We start from the raw sequence: 13,805 nt of genomic DNA, 5'->3' as shown, positions 1-13,805 counted from the left end.
TCATTTCCGGGAAATTTGGTGCTTTATTTTTATCTGTGCTGGATGCCTTCGGGAACTAACTAATTCCTGGTGTTGATCAGATATAATTTTTTTTTTTTTTTTTTTTTATTGCCTTTGTAGGCAGACGAGCATACGGCCCACCTGATGGTGATGGTCACCGTCGCTCATGGACGTCAGCATCCAGGGCAGAGCCAAGCCGCTGCCTACCATAAAGACTCTCCGCAAGCCTCGTTTGAAGAAGGACATGTCATAGCGCTCGGAAACACCGTGGAGGGGAGTTCATTCCAAAGCCGGATGGTACGTGGCAAAAAAATCTTTGGAAACGCACTGTCGATGAACGCAGCGGTTCCAGATAATATGGATGAACTTTGCTCCGATGGCGGGAGGTGCGATGATAAAAGGAGATGAGGGAATCATCTCGAATATTCCTCAAGCATTCCCATGGACCATGCGGTAAAAACACAGAGAGAACCGAAGTCCCTCCGTAGACCCAGAGGTTCCAAGCGATCCGCGAGAGCAGGACTATCGACATCCGAACGGCCCGTTTCTGTATGGAGTCAAATGGAAGTAGCTGGTATTTGGGAGCCCCGGCCCAGAGGTGAGAGCAGTACTCCACGCGAGGTCGGACCTGCGCTTTATAAAGCGCAAGTCTCTGTCCAGGCGTGAAATACCGCTTCGCTCTGTTGAGAACTCCCACATTTTAGAGGCCAATTTGGCTTTACCTTCCAAATGACTCCGAAACTGGACATCGCTCGAAATATCGACCCCCAGAATCCCGATACTCGCGGAAAGCTGCAGGGATACTCCTTGAAATTCCGGCGCCATGACAAAGGGTCCTTCTTCGCAGTGAACGCGCAAACCTGTGTCTTCAATGGGTTGAACTGAACTGAATTCAGTTCACCCCACTTGGAGACCGCCCCAGAGAGTTCTCCACTTCAGACACAAGTTTTAATCGCCTCTCATGTACAACGCTCGAGAGAGACTCTGATGGCCGATATATCGCGCATCCCCCGTGCTGTCATCCGCATAGCAATGCATGCCATCAATAGATAGCATGTCATTGATATGCAGGTATGAAAAGCGTGGGGGAGAGCACCGAACCTTGTGGAACACCAGCGTTGATGGTCATGGTATCGGAGCAGCAGCCGTCGACGACAACTGCGATGCTCCGCCCATCCAAAAAGCTAGCGATCCACTTGCAGAGTCCCTCAGGGATCCGTATGCTGGAAGCTTCGATAGAAGTGCCCTATGCCAGACCCTGTCGAAGGCCTTCGCGATGTCAAGGCTCACAGCGAGAGCCTCGCCCTTGCTTTCCAAGGCTTCAGCCCATTTATGTGTGAGGTATACAAGAAGATCGCCAGCTGAGCGACCTGACGGAAACCGTACTGTCGGTCACTGATCAGCTGGCGATCCTCAAGATACTAAGAAGTTGGATGTTAATGATTCGCTCCATCACCTTGGAAAGCAAGGAAGTTATCGCGATAGGTCTGTAATTCGAGGGTCCGACCGGTCACCCTTCTTGGGGATAGGGTGGACATGAGCAGTCTTCCATGAAGACGGAACCCTGTTGGTATTGTACGAGAGGCGATATAGACGCGTTAGCGCGGGTGTCATTCAGGGGCGCATGTTTTTAGAACCACTGCGGGGATGCAATCTGGCCCACTCGACTTATGAACATCAAGAAGCCGAAGCTCCTGCCTGACCGCACGCTGTGTGATGCGAATCTCAGGCATGGAGCTGTCACACCGGGAGATGTTGGGCGGCGTGGCTCCTCCGTCATCCAAAGTCGAGCATGAGGCAAAGAGCTTGACCAGAAGGTCAGCCTTCTCTTCGCACTATGAGCCAGACTGTCATTGGACTTACGCAGTGGTGGAAGGCTAGACCTGCAGAAGTTACCTTCTGCAGCCTTAGCTAGCGACCAGAAAGCACGGCTCCCAGAGGGATAGCTATTCAGTCGCTCGCCAATTCTGGCAACGTGCTCCGACTTCGCCTTGGCAATAGCCCTCTTATAGGACCTAGAGGCGGCGTTAAATTTCCGCCTTTTCTCCGAGATATCAGGATCCCGGCATCTCCTAGCATTAAATGCGACGTATGCAGACCGCTTGAGGCGTGCAGCATCCCTACTGGCTTTATTATACCAGGGTTGCTGCGACCCCCAACGGGCACCTCAGAAGAGGAATGAATAATTCCATTCCCTGAAGCACCACGTCTTTAAGTCGGTCCGCACAGACGTCAGGATCATCGGAGGAAAAGCAGAGCCGCCCCCATGGGTAGGATGCGTAAAATTCACGCAATCCATCCCAGTCTGCTGACCTGTACCGCCAAACTCTTCGAACCCGGTCGTCGTTCGACGACTAGGACGAGAGAGTGGTATGGCAGCACGGATAAGGCAGTGATCAGACGATCCAAGTGGAGCGTCGACCACCACACTGTATCCAGCTGGGTGAGTGGTCAGCAGAAGGTCCAACAAAGAAGGCTCGTGCCCCTCAATGTCTGGGACACGGGTGGGCTGTGTCACCAGTTGTGAGAGGCCGTAGGACAAGGCGAAATCGTAGGCAGCCCGACCCGGGAGGTCAGTGGTTCTGGACCCCAACCACTCCTGGTGATGAGCGTTAAAGTCACCAAGGACCACCACCTCCGCAGATGGGTACTGCTCAAGCACGCGGTCAGTCCCCTCTTGTACATGCTCAAACAGAGCTGACCCGCATCACTGCTGTGAGACCTGTACAGGCAAGCGTAGACTCTGGTACAGCCCCCATAGTCACGCGTAGCCACAAGAGGGACAGGTCCCGTTGCTCGAGGCCCCGAAGCCGACGACAGCAGACATCCTCCCGGATAAACACGCACACCCCGGCTTTACGCAGGAAGGTGTGCTCCAATGCGTAGCCGGGGTATCCGAGGTACGACGTATCGTCCGGGGCAGATATCTGCGTCTCAGTCAGGAAAAAGAGGGCAGGCTGCGCCGTCTCAAGGTGGTGATGTACGGCGTCAAGGTTACTGTGTAGGCCCCTGACATTGCTGAAATCCACATTAAACGTGGAATGGGGATCCGCCGAAAAACTCTTTTTCTTTTGTCGACTTTCATGATAATTTAGTTGGAGAGTAAGGATTGGAGGATAGGATGCTAGAGGTGAGATCAAGGCAATACCTGAATAAAGCGCAGGGCACAATGAACACTCGATCCGGGTTGCGCGAGAAGCTGACGCAGGCATGGAAGGCCCCCAGTCCACCCTGCATACGATCGCCGGACCCACTCCGGTCTCCGACTCCGGCACGACGACCCGCAGACAGGATTTTGCACCGGTTGGCGGGACAGCTTCTGGGCGGAGTTTTGTTGTGACACCCAGGTCATCCCCCTACTGACCGGCGGCGGCGGCAGGCACCGTTCACGGTTCCCTATACCCCGTCAGCAACCACGCCCCGCGGACTGCGCGCACGTTGCTCCGCATGTTCAAGTATCACAAGACTCACCCCCAACAAGGAGAGGAAGAAAGGAATAGAACTGGCTTCCAACCCACATGCGAACACACTAGGCATTTGGCGGCAGACCTAGTTGAGGTGGTCGCCAGCCAGTCGACTAGGTCCTACCACCGATTGGTTGTCGGCTCCCGTTTAGCACCACCCAGGGGTTACTTGTAGGGAATCGCGGGTTAAACCTACGGAAGCGGGAAGCATCAACCCCCTAACACATGAACGCCGCTGTCCACCTTGAGACATGAGGTCGGAGTCTCAACTATATTGTGTAACAGCTGACCCAGCTTCCGAACTGGATACGTCGCTGCTTTGTGACAGGAATAGTTGCAATTCTGGTACCAATATTATTAATCTTCTTTATTTCTTCAATGCTTTTTTTAATCAGATTGATTAAAAAAAGATATTTTCTTTTCTGGGTTATACATTGTTAATAAGTGTGGCTTAACAAATCTATTTTCAAATACATTTGTTAAATGAATACAAATCATTTATTGTTACAAAAAAATTAGTTAAATTTCCACTTAAAAACACAATAAAATGAATTTAAAGAAAGAGACTGCTTAATTCTCAAGACCTCCCCGTTATAATGGCTTCCCTCATCCTGGCAGTGAGGGCTGCCATCTTCCTTGCTCTCCGGAGTGTCCTCCCCTGTCCTTGGCCAGTCGGGAGCTCCTCGCATCAGTAAGGGCCGCTCTCGCAGCATGCTCCGCCCTGCGGGCCGTCTCCATTGCAGATATTTCCTGACGCAGCAGCGAAGATTCCCACATGCTAAGAGCGTTCGTAATCGCCAGACGCTGAAGTATATAAGTATTACAGATTTGTTTATTGAAAGCTCATGTTTATTAAAGGCTTGTGGAGAGTATTAAGCGGTAGGCAGCGGCTTGGCTCTGCCCATGGCATTGCTGAAGTACATGGGCGACGGTAACCACTCACCATCAGGTGGGCCGTACGCTCGTCTGCCTACAAGGGCAATAAAAAAAAATGTTTCAATAATTTTGCGAAAAAATCGGATTACAAATATCGTGCACCAATTTTATACAAAAAATTGAAATTGAAGGTAGTAAAATTAAAGGACGCATGTTCCACAGACTGAAGGTAGCTGCAGCTGTTTTTCTTCATAGAAATGTAAGATTCTTGAGATTATCATGAGCAGATGGTTGTCCTAGATCAGTGGTCGGTCAACCTTGTCAACAAACAGAGCCAAATATAGATAACACACAATTGAAATTTATTCATAGAGCCATTCTTTTTTTTTTTAAATATTATACTTTTATAGCCTTACGTGTCAAAAACATTTATTCGTTTCTTACAAGGCAAGATAACATTCCGTGCCTGAACTAATAAATAATTGTTTAAAAAAACAAAAAAACACGCTTTATATAAAATTCAACTAAAAAATAGAAAATAAATTTTAATAAATTAAAAATAGTGTAAACAAATATATATTGTATTGTAAAAAAAGCCCGAAATTTTATATAAAGCGTATTTTTTAGTTTTTTTAAACTATTATTTATTTTTCATTTGTTAGTTGAATTTCAATTTTTTAATATTTTTTTTTAATTTTGATTTGTCATCGGACCTCGATAAATCTACAAAGTTTGAATGAAATCTGGTCATTTAAAGTGGGTCAATCGCGTCTAAAGGAGTCATTTACAAACATACTAGTGAAGCTAATAACCTAAAGCGTGTAAAAATTTCGCGGAAGAGTCTTAGCCGAGGAGCCATAGAGCCGCGGGTTGCCGACCACTATCCTGGGGCAAACTGTCATGAGGCTCGGCCACCAGCCCGAAATAAAAAGGGCCATACTGTGTGACTCAAAAGTCAAATAGCTACCTGTGATGCGTCTCTCAACATCTCCTCCCTACGTTTGCTGGCATCATGGACACGTCTCTTCACGTCCAAAAGTTCGACTTGTTTCTTCCACTGTTCGGCTTCTACATAACGCGACCGTCTATCGGCAGCTAAAATAGCCCTCGCTTCATCTTCCAACGCTTTGCCCATTGTCTCCGTAGCCTAGAAGACATAAATAACATCTGAGCACATAGTGAATCGTTTGGCATTCAAATCAAAATGAGTGGTTTTATTTTTCTACCTATGCTGGTAACCTGGAAGGCCTAACGTGTAGGCGTGCGCACGGGGCTCTATTCTATCAGACCATAGACGTCCACTGCTGGACATAGGTCTCCCCTAAGCCTCGCCACAAAGATCGGCCTTGCGCTGTTTGCATCCAGCGGATCCCCGCGAACCTCAATAGGTCGTCGGTTCATCTGGTGCGAGGACTACCCACGCTACGTTTTCCAGTACGCGATCGCCACTCAAGATCTTTTCGGCCCCATCCGTTGTACGAGCAATGTGTGTGTGTGTGTGTGTGTGTGTTTGTGTGTGTGTGTGTGTGTGTGTGTGTGTGTGTGAGTGTGTGTGGTGAGTGTGTGTGTGTGTGTGTGTGTGTGTGTGTGTGTGTGTGTGTGTGTGTGTACGTGTGTGCGTGTGTGTACGTGTGTGTGTGTGGGTGCGTGCGTGCGTGCGTGCGTGCGTGCGTGCGTGCGTGCGTGCTTGCGTGCGTGCGTGCGTGCGTGCGTGCGTGCGTGCGTGCGTGCGTGCGTGCGTGCGTGCGTGCGTGCGTGCGTGCGTGGTGTGTGTGTGTGTGTGTGTGTGTGTGTGTGTGTGAGAGAACATTATTGCACACCAGAACGCAATTAACATCAGAAAACAGTCAACAAGCAGATACGTTTGTACAATAGGCGGTCTTAATGAAATCATTTGCCCTGTGCCCTGACCACTGCCACTTCAACGCCGCAATCCTGACTAATTTGCTAACAGTTACTATAGCATGAGCAGTGTTTCGCAGAATCTAAAACCGGATCGGAATTGTGACCCACTGAAAAGACCCGGCGAGTAACTCAATAAGCATAAGTTGTAAAAAAAAAAAAAACAGGCCCGCTGATTTTTTGCCAGTTCTTCTTAGGACGGAGGCTAGTTTTGTGAATTGGCGGTAGTTCTTTTTGACGTTCAACAAGTATATAATTTTTTTATTTGATTTTATATTGATTTGATTTGTGTTAAGGTCTGTCAGTATTACGTCAAAACTTAAGTTATAGTCCTGATAACTGATCAAATACGTCACCTTCTTATCATCATGCCAGGCCAGCAGGTCGGCGCTACGACGTTCCTTAAATTTGATGCAGCTTACAAGCTGTCCTCTCTTCAGCTGTTGCTCCAAGCTCCTCTGGAACCTCGAGTAGTCCAGCCGAGAGCGCTCGTGCTGTCTTTTTGCGTGAATGTAACGTTTGTATTGTTCAGATGTTTCCGCTTCTACCTGTCGCATTCTTGAATGGTTAACAAAATAAGGACAATACAATTATAACAAGTATAATAAAATTATAATAAATGCAATTTACTGGTGGCGAAACGACTTGTGAATCCGAACGGTCTGCGTTATGCCTACATTATGCTGGCTCCGGTAAACACTTAACACCAGATAGGCCGTGATCGAACATCGAGCTATAAAAAAATGAAAACACTCGATTATTTGTTGTTTGTTTGCATCCAGTGTCCAAGCGGCGCGTTCGCGATGCCGACTGAAGCAGCGGCTGTCTGTACTGACAGCACTGTACTGAGTCCGGATTGTTATTGGAGTCAAAACTTAGTTTTTAGTTGCAGGTTCCGTTTTTAATTTAATAATTTTGTAACGTTTTCTCTTGCAATGACGTCAGTAATGTCAGGGGCAGAGCCAAACCGCTGCCTACCGTTAAGTACTCTTCAAGCCTCGTTTGAAGAAGGACATGTCATAGCGCTCGAGAAACACCGTGAGGGGAATCATTCCAAAGCCAGATGGTACGTGGGCAAAAAGATCTCTGGAAGCGCGATAGTAGTCCAGGTAGTGGATAGACTCTAGGTGGTGGGCGGTGCGATGGTAAAACGAGATGACGGTATATTTTTTATTTTTTTTATTGCTTACATGGGTGGACGAGCTCTCAGCCTCCTGTGTGGTGGAGCCCATAGACATCCACAACGTAAATGCCCACCTTGAGATATAAGTTCTAAGATCTCAGTATAGTACAACGGCTACCCTCACTCATCATCATCATCATTCATTCTAAAGCACTCTCCATAGAACATACAGTACAAAGTACAGAGGGAATGAAGTCCTCCGCAGACCCAGAAGTTCCAAGCGATCCGTGAAGAATAGGGCGAATAAAAAAATACCATTTCTCTTTCTTCCTTTTCTTTCTGCCACATCTTCCTGACTGGTCGGCAAGACGTTCTCTTTCGTCGTTTTCTTCTCGCTTCTTCGCCAGTGAGCCAGCATTCCCTCTCCGGGATTGAGTCCAAGATGCTGCTATCGTAGTCTACAGGCCCAGGACTTGCGACAAATTAGGAGCTGAAACTATTTGTAGTATTGTTCGTTTACTTACGTTTAATACGTATCAAGGCAAATTATTAATGCGAACATTATAAAACATCTAACAATTATCTTTGTCCGGTAACAGCCGAAAGGAAAAAAATCGTTTTTCAAACTGGTATATAGGCATTTGCAAGGTATATTGGCGACTTTAAAAATATCGTGTATCCTGTGCATAAAAAAAATGACGATGATAATAGACGTTAGGTTATGTGATCTGACTTTGTATATAATAATATGAAAGACTAGCGAGCCCTCGCTTCGCTTCGGAAACATTAAATTTTATTGTTGATAGCTGAGTCCGCTATGTTACTCGCGGTTATTTTCGTACCGCGGGTGACGCCTCGGGACGAAGCTAGTCTAAAAAAGTAGCCTAGTTACTCCTTATATCAAATCAAAGCCTCGTCAAAATCGGTCCAGCCGTTCCAGAGATTAGCCGGAACAAACGACAGACAGACAAAATTGTAAAATGTTATTTGATGTATGTACGTATATATATTCATATGCATGTAGTAAAAGCGGTTATTTCATATTACAAACAGACACTCCAATTTAATTTATATGTATAGATAGTAAATCTCTTTGACTTATTTACTTTATTTTTCTTTCCTTGAATGCTCGACGAAACCCGGAAACAGTCAAATGCTAATGGAGAAATCGCCTCCCAAAAGTTTGAAGGCATTCACGAATCTCGTCTTTGTATATTTTCATATAAAAAAAAAATGTCAGTTTGTTCATTTCGTTTGTGTGAATGTGTATTTTTTCGATTGAATTGAAACTACAGCGGATATAATGATACCGTGAGGTTAAACATAAAGGCGAATTTTTTATAATGAGGTATTTTCTATTGTTTAGGTATTAGAAAACATAGTTTAAATTTAACAATACATACATTGCTTTAACTGTAAAAGTGCGTTTTATTGGTTTTATTTTTAATGCCGCGATCTTTTGCTGAGAAAAATTCTGCACTTGAGAAGATAACGTGCGGTAGGTTATTTTTGTACTGAAAAATATCATATTTTAGAAATGACACGGCGCGATTATCTAGATTACGATACGTCTGTGTTCTTCTTCTTTGTCTCCACCTTATCCACTAGATGGGTCGGCACAGCGAATTTTTCTATTCCATTCTCTTCTATCAGCCGTCATCTCAATAACCACTCCCCTTTCTTACATATCGTCATTCACACAAATGTAAATAGTACAGTCAGTTCTTACTGGTGGTAGGACCTATTTCTGCCGTGAAGCAGTAATGCGTTTCGGTTTGAAGGATAGGGCAGCCGTTGTACTATACTCGAGACCTTAGACTTATATCTCAAGTGGGTGGCGCATTTACGTTGTAGATGTCTATGGGCTCCAGTACCACTTATAACCAGTTGGGCTATGAGCTCGTCCACCATTGAAGCAATAAAAATAAAAATAGTGAATAAACGCACCATTTTTCTCCGAACCGGAGAACTCTTCTCGGCGAGGGCCAATCCGTCTTGGCGTCTCAGTTATTATTTTATAACAAAAACCATTATATTAAACCCGTTACAATTGAATTGGCGTGTGAACTTTATAATCACGATGTGTTACGTTAGCGAGTGTTCCTCGAAAGTTCGGTAACTAATTGTTTTGTTAAGAGTTTATTCTCTTCTGCTTGTCTGTGCTGCAAAATAATACTCTTTACTTCACTTCCGTGTTAGTCTAGATTAATCAACATTAGTGATGGCATAACAAGCATGCGTTTCAGTTTCCAGTTCTATTGAGAGTGATCTCTAATAATCTATGTCGATTAGCCACGATATATTACATTTTTAACTTAAAATTATCGCTATTGCTATTTGGTCTTTTTCGATCTAAAAACTTCATAATCAATGATCTTATATGCGTGACCACTCGCCATCGGGTGAGCCGTATGCTGATCTTCAACTCTAGTCTATGTATTTTCATTAGCTTGATCCCTATCTAAATGTTATGTAACGAATCTTTGAACGTAATTATCACATAAATTAGTATTACATGGATCTAATATTCCAATTCGGATATAAGAATGATTAGTTTAAATTTTAGTTCGGTTGTTAATAAAGCATTTCTTTTTTTTTTTTTTTTTTAAACTAAATAATATAATATGTTACTTTTATTTAAAATAAAATTATTACTCTTTATATTTCCGTGCACAATTAAAATATCCGAACGGTCTGTTAAATTAATACAATAACTGACAAAATACTGTATAAACAAAATTACTAATTTCAACGCAATGTCCACGTTTCTATAGACTCAATCACACTTCAAGAACATGCTGTACTAACATTGAATAAATAAAAACAAAAAACACTAAATTTTAAGTAACACACGTCTACAAATAAAAATGCATTTGAAAAAGTGAACTGAAAACATTACGTTCGGCCTATATTAATAGGATATATAAGATAGGTTTGACGTATGTGCCGAATCCTTTTAGGACATAATAAATAAGAATTAAACAATCTATAAGACGACAGTAATTATATTATAACGACTGTACGTTTAGGATAAAACTGATACAGCGTCGTGATGAAAAAACTGGTTGTCATGGAAACGAAACTATCGATTTAATACCGTTTAAACTAACTGTTGGGTTTTTGTTTATTAAGTACATATGAGTCGACTATTATCAAAGGCGGCAATCTGACTTTTGGACAATGATTGGTAATCAGAAAAAACGAATTATTGACTTTGTATTCCATTGGCAGTCACAAAACTCTTCGGAACGACATCTTAGATAAATAACAGGTTAAGTATTAACCTTTATTTAATGCAGGTTTTGAACCGTATTCTTTGAAGGAGACGTTATATTCAAATAAATCTGTATTGACATATCAATAAAATTTTTTTGTCCAAATGTACAGATTGGCCGCTTTGATAATAGACGACTCATATATACATTACGGAATATAGATATCGTCGTCATCTTGGAGTGCTCTGTGTGCTAAATGCGAGTTTTTTTACGTTCTCGATAGCGTAAAAGTAACACTATGGATGAGCGTATGTTCATCTGCCCACCTAAACTGGAGAATTCTATTAATTTATTTAAGAAAAGCCTTATATTTTTTATTATAGTTAGTTCGTTTCACGTAACCACAGAATCCGAAACGTATGAAGGTCGCAATGGCTTATTCTGGCCGCGATGTTAACTGGATTATTGCCTCACGTTCCAGGTTGTAGAGCCGTAGGTATAAGTTGACAGAGCGTTGAACGTAATTAACATTCATTGCGGCCTCAATCGTCATTTTGTCTTGCATTGCGTGTCGTGTAAAATATCCGGCACTATCACCTGTATTCGTTTGTATAGAATAATAGTAGTTTTAAAAACTAACAAAAACGCTTTTATAGAAAATCCAACTAAAAAATAGAAATAAATTTGAATTAAAACGAGTGTAAAAAATGATTTTATTGTAAATAAAGCGTGGAGTGCTTTTTAGGATATTATAAAAATAACCCTTCTACTCATATCTGTTCATAAATATTTATAATACTGATACCATGCACCCCACACTTTTTTACGATAATATAATTTTTTCTTACACTATTCAAATTTATTAAAATTTATTTTCTATTTTTTAGTTGGATTTTTATAAAAGCGTATTTTGTTAGTTTTTTTAAACTATTATTAATTTTCATTTTTTAGTTGAATTTAAATTTTTTCAATTCCATACTAAGTATACCAAATTTCGAACTAATCCGACGTTTTGAAGGGGGTCAAATCATGTTCAAAGATTCCGTTACATACTAACATAATATATGTCTGAAGCTAATAAAAGCGTATTAAAAAAGAGTTTGATGACCCCTACTCAAGAGTTCTAGATTATAAACGTCAACATTGCGTTTTAGGAAACGTCAGATTAGTTCTTCCTTTGCCTCACAGAGGTCGCCCTAACGTTACGAAACCTCCAATATATTTAAACATACTTTGACAAGACCGATAAAAATCTTATCTCATACACCGAACACACGCGAATACTAAGAATATGGCGTTCTAATTATTCTTGTAATAACGTTGTGTGTTGTGAAATAAATATCGTTATTAACTACTGACTATTATTAATTAAGTCTTAAATTCTTGCTTCTTTAGATAAAATTGTAATAAACATTGAAAAAATTGCAAATTGCAAAAGGTTATCGCTATTTAGCGGGAATCAGTAGGGGTCTTGTGACTATAGAGTATAGATATACACATAAATGCTTGTGACAAATCCGATCTGTTCACCAACAATGGCTAGGGGCAAACGAATCAAAATTATGTTAAGGTGACAAATATCTTTAATATAACTCTACATTATGCAACTTAGAAAGTATGCGGAGAGATCTTTGTAAGCCATTGAAAAGACCGATTTTACAGAAGATTGCTCGCATGTGTTAAATGTATTTTGGATTAAATCTTAAATCATCATCCAGTTCTTTTACCAGAAATTCAATTCAGATAATCATTCAAAACTACCGTAACGTTACATTGCTTGCAAACGTCATTTACAGAACACATTTAGTAAATAGCTATATCTGGCAAAACAAGAGAACCTTATCGTTTATCTCTTGGTACGCAGTTATCAAAGATATGTGCGGACCGATAAGAGGCAGTCGACATCATACGTCGGGCGATGGCGAACGCCGCCATGGACAAAGATAAGCCCAAAATCATTAGGAAGGCGGATGTTTTGAAGAAATTAAACACGAGAGCCTGTATTTGATCGAGAGGGTTTGCTTGGTGAGCTGCCGGACAAACTGAAACCTCCCATAGTTCCGGTGCGAGGACATTCCAATGAACTAGTCGCCAGACCTTCGACGCTGCTGTCGGCTTGCCTCCCTGTCATTGCCGATTCACCCGAAATATTGACGCCATCAGACGAGGAAAGCGTATCGCCATTGAAAAAGTCCTTCAGTTTCCGCGACAAACTCTCGGGAATCAGTTTCTTCGGGAAAGACAAAGAAAAACCGAAATGGAAACGATCGTTGAAGACGAAAGGAATTTAGATGAGAGACCAAAGGAAGATCCACCAGAGTTGAGGAGAGAAAAACGGATAATGACCTTAAATCGAATAAACGTTTCTGGTTCTTCAGGAACAAGGAAATGGATAAAAAGGCAACTGACTCACCTATTTATCAGAGGAGTAAGAGCTTCGAATTTCTACCCAGAGCTATAGAAGACAAGTCAATCAGAATCAAAAGAAAAGTCTGTCTTGAAGAACAGTAATTCGTATGTATTCGGTAGCAGCGACACTATGGGAGACGCTTGGACTTCCAACGAGAGCCTGGAATACATTTCCAACGTATACTACGATAACGAAGATGGAGTCTTCTTGAAGAGTATCAGAGAGTTTCCGTCCGAGTCTTCGAACAACAATTCGAGCATATCCACCGCGACATCCGGATCCAGCGCGTATGTGGAGACCATATTCAAACGAGAGTCGGTGGCAGATCTGCTGGACGAATTCAACAAGGCCGTGGAACTATTCAGTGAGACTTATCTCAGTGACAGTGAACCGTACACTAAACGAATAAAATGACTATACAGGAGAAGAGAAAGAGTTCCTCGTTCACCACTCTCCCGTCTCCCAGGATCTTGCAAGTGAACAAAGTGAGTGAAATCAGTGAGGATTTTAAGAACGAGTTGTCTAAAGTTTTAAGTGATAGAAGTAGTGTCGTGCCCGGTGAGAGAACGAATCGGCGGGGCTCAGTTACTGATTGGTTCGTTTTGGAGGACAAGACGGCTGAAGCTAACAGGGCTAGCGAAGGTACCAGACTAAATGAGGCTAATAAATATAGGAGAGGACAGAAGAAGGTAATCAATCGCGTCAGACGGATGAGCTCCACGAAATATGTGAGTACTTAGCTTGTAACATTACTGGCACGTTATACCGAAGGTTTTACATTCTTCACGCACTGATGCCTCCGCGTTACGTGCGCT

General features: G+C 42.8%; 1 protein-coding gene across 1 annotated transcript; it reads right to left on the bottom strand.

The window, feature by feature from the left end:
• Positions 1–3,876: 3,876 nt before the first annotated feature.
• LOC149501209 (uncharacterized) lies at positions 3,877–12,711 on the bottom strand. The gene is given in 8 exon segments (XM_089733933.1): positions 3,877–4,112; positions 4,115–4,268; positions 5,308–5,487; positions 6,599–6,790; positions 7,681–7,721; positions 7,724–7,782; positions 7,784–7,823; positions 12,624–12,711. Coding segments are annotated over 8 exon segments (825 nt in total). The 3' UTR covers positions 3,877–4,041.
• Positions 12,712–13,805: the final 1,094 nt, after the last annotated feature.

The sequence above is a fragment of the Bombyx mandarina genome, chromosome 16, assembly GCF_030267445.1.
Source record: "Bombyx mandarina strain Sakado chromosome 16, ASM3026744v2".
Lineage (NCBI taxonomy): Eukaryota > Metazoa > Arthropoda > Insecta > Lepidoptera > Bombycidae > Bombyx > Bombyx mandarina.
The sequence above is the reverse complement of the archived record's forward strand: the minus strand, read 5'-3'. Positions and strand labels throughout refer to the sequence as shown.